We start from the raw sequence: 10,759 nt of genomic DNA, 5'->3' as shown, positions 1-10,759 counted from the left end.
AAAATAAATAACAATTAATTGAAGGACAATATTGTCAATAAATGATATAAAAATTGATGATGGAGTGTGAATAACAAAAATTGGAGGGTGAATAACACTCTCCCATATATATATATATATATATATATATATATAAATATATATATAAAATTTTGATACCCTGGGTGCAGGGTAACATGGGCACCGCTTACGTGGCGGTTCATGATTGGTCAGCCGTTTTTTGTAAAAAAAAAAAAAAATTTGTGTGGTTGTGGGCACGCCACGTTGGCAGGCGTCCACAGGTGTGCAGGGTAAGGGTGTGCAGGGTATCATTTCTGTATATATATATATATCTACATATACTATTAATAAAGCAAGAGGGTGAATTACAACCATTTTTGTATGAAGTTTTTTCTTAATTCCAAAACTACCATTTCAGATATTAACTCCTAAACATATTTAATTTTATAGAGATGCTTAAGTTTTCATATTTTATATAAACAAACATCTTATTAAATCTTAAATCATATTTATTTTCATAGAATATAGTAATTAAATCGAATTTTTTTTTTAAAAAACATTATATTATATTTATGTTTATGCAATATAGTAATTAAATCGAAAGTTTTGAAAGAAATATGTGCAAATATATTATGTTATACTTATAACGTGTGTGTTCGATTGCTAGTATATATAATGTGTGTGTATAGTCGTTAGAACAATTAATGATTTTGTAAAAGAAATTTATATGTTATGAATGATCTAATATCGAAATTTCTATGAATATGACTTCAATTATTTTTGTGTTTTCTGGATTTTGACAATCAACTTTCATTAAACATTAGTCGCACCACACACATAATACATGTGTTGTTAAAATATGAATATTTATTATTGTTGTTGTAGTCGTTAGATTTAATATTTATCATATTTAAATTTAAAATCAAAAGGGAGACACAAAAAATGGAGAAAATAATGGGCACATGACGTTTAAAATAGAGATGCATATTTATGTTTTTTTTCCTTGAAGAGAATTTTAAATATTTTATCTTTGGATTCACCAAATCAATTTAATTCGGTTATTAAATGGTGTTCTTATTTTATTTAATAATAATGTAATAAGATTTTTTTTATAGGATCCCAATTCTGACTCTTAACGCATAAATAAATAAACAAAATTGCCTAATTTTGTTTTTAAAATACAATAACGTTAAGTAGATATAATTATTAAAAACATGAATTTTATTTATTTCAAAATATATCTGTCAGCGTTCTTCTCGATCTATTATTAATCACTGCCTTAACCTTAATTATATTATTTTAGTTTCATCACATTTTTTAAAATTTGAAATACTGAAATAAAGAGATTGAACTTGAGAATCTTTTTGACCATCTTTTTAAGATTGATGTCTCCTGGTTTCCTTTTTTACTTGGCTTTTTTTTTTTGTCACTATTTCAAGGTTCCACTTCCATTTGAACAAAGATTTTTTTTGGGTTCGGAGAAAAAGATTATTACAATCTTCTCAAGGTCTCGATATATTTGGGAATTATGATTTTATTGTCTCATACCGCGACAATAAAACTATGCAAAGAGGTATGTGGCAATTTGAAGTTTAATTTAATGAGTTAATTGTATCAACCATCGTGTGAAAAATCTAATAAGCATAAAGTCTCATAAAAAATAAATATTAATATATTCTTCAATTTTAAACTATCATACACATTACACTTATGTTATAAAAACTGTGTCACATTTAACTCATTTGGTATGGAGTTTTAATTTATACTTGATTTTTTTAAAAAAAATATGGGCCTGAAAATGCTATTAATTTTATGTGGGGTGCGTTTGTTTTCTTTATTATACAAGAGATGTTGATTACGACTGATTAAATTTTTTTCAATACCGCACCACATCACACCGTTTTTTCATTTTTTTACAAATAGCCTCATTTTTTAATAAAAAAATGAAATCACACTAGTTATTTTTTTTAATCCAAAATCGCTCGCACCACATTGTCTTTCCTTGTGTAGTTAATTATTTTAAATAATGTTATTAACGATATCTTAATTTATATTCTTTCTTTCTATCTTGCACTCCGTCACTTTCTCTTCAATATTCCTTCAATATTTTCCTTTCTTTCTTTCTTAATACAATAAATATTCTTCAAAGTGATTTTATAACCATATAACTAAAAATGAAACTTAAAGCATCCTATTTTATCTATTATAACTTTATTTTGATGCCTGATGTTTTATTTTATCTCATTATTTTGTACTATTTGTGGTTATATTATCTTTAAATACATCATTTATTATTTTTTTCTATTATTGTTTTAATAATTTGAGTATTTTTTACAAAAATCCGCAAAACTGCATCGTGATCACCCCTAAATTGTTGATACAAGTACCTGCAATTTAATACTTGTTCAATCTCAAATATACAAGATATATATTTTCTTTTTTACTTGTTTCAAATACATAATTAAGCAAGTGTAGTGACCTTAGTTTCTTTATGCATAATCAAATATTAAAATATAATTAAGAGATCATTAATTAAGCAAATCAGAATAAATAAACATTAGTATGTTCAGAACCATCGAAGAGTTTGGACCATCCGAACTCCAAATCTACCTAGATAAATCCTTATTTATTCTCTTATTTTATGTCATATTCACGATTTTGTCCTTGGAGTAACCCAAACACCATTTTAAGAAAATAAAATGATAAAGATAATTAAAGGATCGCTAATCAATCAAATCAAGTATTAAATCAAGTTCAGAATTAAAAATCAAGGCTTCAGACCCACCGAAGAGTTCGGAAGGTCCGAAGTATGGTTCGGAAGCACCAAACTATGTGTTGAGTGCGGATGGAGAAGAAGAGTCCGAAAAGTCCGAACATAGATCGGAAGGTCCGATCAGAGGTTATACCATACAGATAATGATGTGTCAACATTATATAAACACGTGGAAGATCAGATCGAAGCACCGATTGAGAGTTCGGAAGGCTCGAACTCCGTTATTCACTTAGGTGTCAAGATACATTAGATACGTCACTGCATGAAAGAGATCGGAAAATCCAAAGTGGTAGTTCGAAGCTTCCGAAGTCAGTAGTTCGGAACATGAAAACCATTCAGGATTCGGAACGTCTGAACTCCGCCTATAAATAGACCATCCGAGATAGCAGCAGAGTCGTGCCCAAGATTTGGAGTCTTTGCCATAAAAGAACTAACGACAGACATGTGTAGTCCGAGATAGATAATAGGATTATATATTAGCTTAATTAAGACTTTTATATCTTTAATAGTGATACGATAATCATTTGACTGTAGGCATGGATCCTACACCTTGATAGTACTTGACATGTTGGATAAAGATACGTAAATAATGACTGATATTTCCAACGAGTATTCATGCTTATATGTCGTATTTTTATGTGACATGATATATATTTTACTGCTTTATATTATATATAGCATTTGCATATTCATGTTGAGACGTATCTCCTTCGAGATAGCCTTTTGAATAGGGTCGTCCAACCCTACACCTTTGTACATGGTCTAACACCGGGAGCTAACGTGATGACAAAGACCAAGGCTACGGTGATCTAGACGGATGTGTGAGATACGCTTGGTCGACCGCTTGGCAAGCGGTCGACCAAGCGGTCGACGCATGGTCGACCCCAGCTGGGTCGACCAAGCGACCGACTAAGGCTTGGGTCGACCCAAGTCTAAAAAATAAGAAATAGGAAAAAGAAAAAAAAAAGAAGGAAAGAAGAATTGGAAAAGTATGAGAGAGAAAATAATGTTTTTTATTCAAATGTCTATTTATTGAATTAAAATCAGGCCTATATCCCTCATTTTTCGGCTGATACACCCCACAAATTAGCTAATGCATTTAAAAGGGCAAAATCATCCTTTATCTCCTTCAGAGAATCATAGTTCATCCTAAACTTAGGGAACACATTGATTTGCTGTGGCCGAGAAGGACATGTCATCGGGAGGAAATCACGCTTGGTGAGTACATTTTTGAATTTTTTGCTGGGCCAAATCTCCCGTCTTGCCTATTTGGAATCATTTCTTGCAATGTGCATTGCTTTTAATTCTTGTTGATGAGTTCGCTATCTCAAATATGTGCATAAATTCGATTGGATTTACGGTTATGTGTTGTTGGTTGGAATTCTTCTTGGTTTTCAGAATCTGACTTAACTATGCTCATATCTAAGCAACAAACGTGGAGTGATGCTAAGTGGGATACTTTTTTTTTTCCTTGATCGTTATTGTATAATCTAGCGATATGACTTCTTTTCATCCGTCTCTTATTTAGCTTTTACAAGTTCAAAAAGGGATATAGAATTTGATTTTGTGGAAATTTTGTGTGATTAATGGAGTATATGGTCACCATGTGACTGCTGAGATAATACCTGCAAAAAGGGGAAAATCTCCTGGATTCTTGTACTCCCTGTCATCTACAGCTTGTGAATGGTTCTTAATTAATGCATATTTAGGTGAACATTTTGCTAAATATTGTGAGCTGAATTCACCTTGTATGCTGCTCCAGGTTCTGTACTCTGCATCCAAGCATTATATATGTCACAGAATGTTAGATTCGATGATGTGCAGTTCTCCTTCATCCAGGCCGGACACATACTTTATCTTAAATAAGCTACAAATATAGAATGCATATTTTATAAAATGTTTAAATAACTTGTAAACTATTAATTATAAAAATAAACTTTAAGATTATTCGATTAACATTGGTAAAACACAAGTGAGCTGGAAATTGAAATAATTGTTGATGTTATTTTGTTTAAATATAAAAAAAATATCGGGACACCCTCTCCCTAATCGACTGGATCCCGAACATTCGGTTCCAACATTGTCGGGTATGACATTGGGAGACAAAAAAGACTCTCAATTCTTATCGGGATGGGGATGTGATAAGAGGATTATGAGACAGTTTCCCACCCCCTCTCAAGTTTTATAGCTTTTCAATGACTGACATGTTTAATAAGTGACTAGTGCTTAGATATTAATGGTTTGTGATAATACATTCTTAATACATTATTAAAGGTTGAATTTTCTCAATATTTATGAATTAATCAAATATAGCACTAATTATTTTCTGAATTACTTACCATATTTCCGAATCATTAATTAATAAACATACTTTAAAATCATAAAACAAACAAATTTTTTTAAGGAAGAAAAAAAAGAGGGGGGGGGCTCATTTCTTCTCTTTCTTTTACACACAGAGCTGCCATGGACGAAAAAATTAGGACAATTTGGTGAATTGGCCTTTCCTCTCCAATTAAATCCAAGAAATGTTCCATTCCCCAAAAAAGGGATTCTTTTTCCAAAATCATGTTATGTGGTGCGACTTGTGTTCGAGTTTTCTATGTAGAGTTGTTTATGGATGTTTTTCTTCAATGTATAGATGGATGGAAAAATAGCTAAAGAGCTCTACTCCGACGTCGTGCAGTCGACTAGTATTGAAGACATAGGATCAACTTCAACCCAAGCTTATCAAAATCTGCATGGTAAGACAAATGCAATTTGCTATTACAGATTTCAGCTTTTTGCACCGGTTATGATTAGTTTGGGTATATGTCTAGATGCAACTCTAAAGATTGCTAACTGTTTAAGTGAAGCTCAGATTTCAATTTCCTTGAAGAAACAGTACCATGAAATTGGTTCTAATCACGACGAACACCATATGTTTGTGGTTATAATAAGGATGCAAATAGTTTTTTTTCTTCCAATCTGGTGCTAACCGGAAAAAAGTTATTGGTATTCACCAACATGCTTACCATCCACCATTTATCTTACAGAAGCTTCTATCACACATGAATTGGTTGGCACATAGGTATGACCCTTGATTCGTGTTGGGTAGACAGGGATTTTAGAACCTTTTTTCCTTTCTTCAGACAATGGATTCTATTTTCATTCAGGGATACCAAATGAAACAGAAGAATTCATGATATTCCATCCGACTACTCATCTCCCTCTTGTTTTTTTTTCTTGTGCATTCTATTTTCATTCAGGGATATCAAATGAATCAGAAAAGTTCCAGATATTCCCTCTGAATTCTCATATCCCTCTTGTTTATTATTTTTTCTAGTTCCAACCCAATCTCATATTGAGAAAATATTATTGATACGGATTTACGTCGTATCACACATTGTGTTCTTAGTCATTCTCAATAGTTTCTAGTTTTATGTTAACAAGAAAAAATTAGGGGAAAAAAGTTAATAATTTTGCATATTTAGAAAACAATATTGCAAAAATCTGGCCAAATGACAGCTAAAAGTTAAATTATAGATGCTCATGTGCATTGATCTTCTAACTTCATTGTTGGAGTTACAACTTACAAGTGTTTTGTCTGCGCATTGGAAATATTTCCACACATTCCTCAGATTTTTGGAACTGTTTCTGAACTTTGTCTCATTATGCCTTCTCCAATGATTTTCCTTGTATCACAACATCTCAAAGTAGAATTCTCACATAAATGGTTCAGCATTATCGTAAAAGAACAATAAAAACTTTGCTGTATATATCCTCAGAAAGTGAACCAAGTGATTTGTGGTATGATGATGATGCTTCTTCTCATTTAAGCTCTGCTTAGAAGTTAAATACACCATCTGATATGGATAGAGAGTGGCAAAGGAGGCATGATCAATTCCATACGGTATACCACAATTATTGTTAAACCATTTGTTTAATGTGCAGTAGAGGACATTATTTATGTTTTTCTTTAATCCTTTGGTTCTTGGTATGCTACATCTTTGGTTTTCTGGTAACTTAGATTGGCTATCGAGATGGTCTGATAGTTGGAAAGGAAGCTTTTGCACAAGAAGGATTCAATATTGGCTTCAAGGATTCAGTATCTATCGGCTACAATTGGGCTTGTGCCAGAGGGATTACTAGGTGTGGAATTACAAAAACTTTTAATAACATATTTTGCTACTTAAGGTGTATTGTACTGTTGGGGTCAAGGGGGCAACAATTATCCTCATTGTACTATGTGATTTTCTTAACGACACGAGGTTAAAACTTAGGATATTGCATAGTTTCAAAATTTAGAGTTCTGCCCTTTCTGTCGCTTGTTGATTCTATACCTTCTATTTTATTTGATTGACTTCTTCTTCTTGGTCAGTTACTTTGTTCGTTGAATTTCATGTCCAGTTTACCACTTTGTGTTATAGTGTTATGGCTTTTCTTCCCCATGGATTAAAGGAAAAGATGGTTGAAACCGAGGAAACGAGAAACAAGTTCCAACGCTTGCATGAATCCATTCATTCTCTCTCGACAACAGATGCTCTAAAACTTTTCAACGAGTACCAGAAAAGGAAGGCGGGAAACCAGGACGAGGATGCTACTTGCAGAGCCACCGATGCAAATTTGAATAACCAAATTCGAGACATCGACGTTTTACAGAATTACTATAGAGAACTGCGGTCACTTGTGGATGAATTTCCTCTTATGGATGTGAGGATTCAAAACGAATCAAATGAAACATCTTTGTTTACTCCTTAGATATCCTTCGTATTTCCCCTTTGATTCGTTTCTATTAGTTAAATCCCATTAGCTCTGAAAGTTTGTTTCCTCTGGTCAATGTTATTGCACATTAATTTTAACGTTTAAAATTAATAGAATCATTTATTTTTAATGTGGAACATACATAGGTTTTCACTGAATATTAATAATCATAGTTCTTTTAAAATTATTCTAATTTTCATTGTAATTGTGGTTATTTTAAATTATTATTAATTATCTTATTTAAGTTTGTGCGAACAATTATATACAATTGTATGCGGGCAATTTCACTCTTTAGTGTCACAATTTGATATAATTTGATATTTGTATCCGATGTAATTGTACCCAAAAATATATATATATAAAAATAAATATAAGTTCTTATATATATATATATCTATTAATTATTTAGATAGATAAATTATTTTACTGATATCATAAACAGATATTTGACAAGATAAAATAATTCTTATAAAAAATTATCTGCCATAAAATAGAATTTTGAGTCCGATTCATTTTGTTGGTCTTTTATACAACGCACAAATGAGAGTTTTTTTCTATTAAATTTATTAGATTAAGTAAAAAAAAATTAAAGTTCTTTTTCACATGATTATTTAGAGAAATTAAATTTATATAATAAAATGGTCAAAAATTGAGAAAAATTTCCGAAATTAAACCTTAGAATTATTATTGATTTTTTCATCCCACCACTCGTTCCATTCATAAAGTATTTAATACTATATTTTGATCCATAATTATAATTAGAGCTATTTCCACGATTTGGGCTTCCGGTTATATTACTCATTGTATTTCCTTTTCGAAAAATCGAAGTTGCATATTTTGCACACAAGGTGTTTGTTTTATTTCCTGAACTAGGTTATCTATTTCTGTGTGCTTCTGTATTGTTATTTAGTTTTTAGACCTTCCTCAATATATGTCACTCGCGTAAGAAAGTCCTAGCTTTGAACATTTATCGAGCACTTTCTGCTTTTATGCCCCAAAATGAGGGGGCTCATTTCTTCTATTTCTTCTACACACACAACTTCCATGGAGGGAAAATTTGTCGTTCCTCTCCATTTAAAGCCAAGAAACGTTCTATTTCCCAAAAAAAGTAATTAGTTTTCCAAAATCATGTTCTATGGTGCGACTCGTGTTTGATTTTTCTAATGTGGAGTTGTTCATAGATGTTTTTCTTCAATGTATAGATGGATGGAAAAATAGCTAAAGAGCTCTACTCCGGCGTCGTGCAGTCGACTTGTATTGAAGACATAGGATCAACTTCAACCCAAGCATATCAAAATATGCATGGTAGGACAAATGCAATTTGCTATTACAATATTCAGCTTCTTGCACCGGTTATGATTAGTTTGGGTGTGTGTCTAAGTGCAACTCTAAAGATTGCTAGTTCAAGTAAAGCTCAGATTTCAATTTCCTTGAAGAAATTATGTTACCATGAAATTGATTCTACCTACCAATCATGGCACCATATGTTTGTGCTTATATTAAGGATACAAATAAATTTTTTTTCTTCCAATCAGATGCTAACTGGAAAAAGTTATTGGTATTCACCAGCATGCTTACCATCCACCATTTAGCTTACAGAAGTTTCTATCACACATGAATTGGTTGGCACACTGGTATAACCCTAGATTCGTGTTGGGTATTCACGGATTTTAGAACCTTATTTCCTCCCCCCAGACAATGGTTTCTATTTTCATTCAGTGATATCAAATGAATAAGAAAAGTTCCAGATATTTCCTCTGAATTCTCATATCCCACTTGTTCGTTCTTTTTCTGGTTCCAACCTAAGCTCAAATTGAGAAAATATTATTGGTATGGATTTTAGGTCGAATCACACATTGTTTTCTTTGTCATTCTCAACAGTTTTTAGTTTATGTTAACAAGAAAAGAGGAGGGTAAAAAACAAAAAGCTAATAATTTTGTGTATTTAGAAAACAATATTGCAAAAATCTAGCCAAATGGTAGCTAAAAGTTAAATTATACTCGCTTATGTGCATTGAACTTTGAACTTCGTTGCTGGGGATACAAGTGTTTTGTATGTGCAGTGGAAATATTTCTATGCATTCCTCATATTTTTGGAACTGTTTCTGAAATTTGTCTCATTATGCCTTCTCCATTGATTTTCCTTCTATCACCACATCTCAAAGTATAATTCTCGCATAAATGGTTCAACATTATCGTGAAAGAACAATGAAAACTTTGCTGTATATATCCTCAGAAAGTGAACCAGTTGATTTGTGGTATGATGATGATTCTTCTTCTCATGCAAGCTATGCTGAGAAGTTAAAGACACCATCTGATATGGATAGGAAGTGTCAAAGGAGGCATGATCAATTCCATACGGTATACCACAATTATTGTTAAACCATTTGTTTAATGTGTAGTAGAGGACATTATTTATGTTTTTCTTTAACCTTTTTGTTCTTGGTATGCTACATCTTTGGTTTTCTGGTAAATTAGATTGGCTATCGAGATGGTCTGATAGCTGGAAAGGAAGCTTCTGCACAAGAAGGATAAAATATTGGCTTTAAGGATTCATTATCCATCGGCTACAATTGGGGTTTTGCCATAGGGATTACTAGGTGTGGAATTACAAAAACTTTTAATAACGTATTTTGCTACTTAAGGTGTATTTTTCTGCTGGGGTCAAGGGGGCAACAATTATCCTCATTGTACTATGTGATTTTCTTAACGGCACGATGGTTAAAACATAGGATATTGCATAGTTTCAAAATTTTGAGTTCTGTTCTTTTTGTCGCTTGTTGAATCTATACCTTCCATTTGATTTGATTGACTTCTTCTTCTTGGTCCGTTACTTTGTTCGTTGAATTTCATGTCCAGTTTACCACTTTGTGTTATAGTGCTATGACTTGTCTTCCCCATGGATTAAAGGAAAAGATGGTTGAAACCGAGAAAACGAGAAACAAGTTCCAACGCTTGCATGAATCCATTCATTCTCTCTCGACAACAGATGCTCTAAAACTTTTCCACGAGTACCAGAAAAGGAAGGCGGGAAACCAGGACGAGGATGCTACTCGCAGAGCCACCGATGCAAATTTGAATAACCAAATTCGAGACATCGACGTTTACAGAATTACTATAGAGAGCTACGGTCACTTGTGGATGAATCTCCTCTTGTGGATGTGAGAATTCAAAACGAATCAATTGAAACATCTTTGTTTACTCCTTAGATATCCTTCGTATTGCCCATTTGATTCTTTTCTATTA

The 10,759-nt window shown here is 32.3% G+C and overlaps 1 protein-coding gene across 1 annotated transcript; it reads left to right on the top strand.

Annotated features, from left to right (window-relative positions):
* The first annotated feature begins 3,938 nt into the window (after window positions 1-3,938).
* Window positions 3,939-7,536, top strand: LOC140876465 (uncharacterized). Its single transcript, XM_073280436.1, has 5 exons — window positions 3,939-3,991; window positions 5,412-5,514; window positions 6,538-6,662; window positions 6,780-6,901; window positions 7,180-7,536. Exons 3-5 carry the CDS (start codon window positions 6,621-6,623, stop codon window positions 7,508-7,510), a joined length of 495 nt encoding a protein of 164 aa, XP_073136537.1. The 5' UTR covers window positions 3,939-3,991; window positions 5,412-5,514; window positions 6,538-6,620; the 3' UTR covers window positions 7,511-7,536.
* The last annotated feature ends 3,223 nt before the right edge of the window (window positions 7,537-10,759 follow it).

The sequence above is a fragment of the Henckelia pumila genome, chromosome 1, assembly GCF_033568475.1.
Source record: "Henckelia pumila isolate YLH828 chromosome 1, ASM3356847v2, whole genome shotgun sequence".
Taxonomy (NCBI): Eukaryota; Viridiplantae; Streptophyta; class Magnoliopsida; order Lamiales; family Gesneriaceae; genus Henckelia; species Henckelia pumila.
This window is presented reverse-complemented; position numbering and strand designations above follow the sequence as displayed.

What these genes read in the sequence shown, in the direction of transcription:
- LOC140876465 (XM_073280436.1), top strand. Translation starts at nt 6,621, where the DNA reads ATGGATAGAGAGTGGCAAAGGAGGCATGATCAATTCCATACG. An exon ending in GGCATGATCAATTCCATACG is followed by an intron (nt 6,663 to 6,779) that starts GTATACCACAAT and finishes CTGGTAACTTAG; the next exon opens with ATTGGCTATCGAGATGGTCT. An exon ending in TGTGCCAGAGGGATTACTAG is followed by an intron (nt 6,902 to 7,179) that starts GTGTGGAATTAC and finishes TTTGTGTTATAG; the next exon opens with TGTTATGGCTTTTCTTCCCC.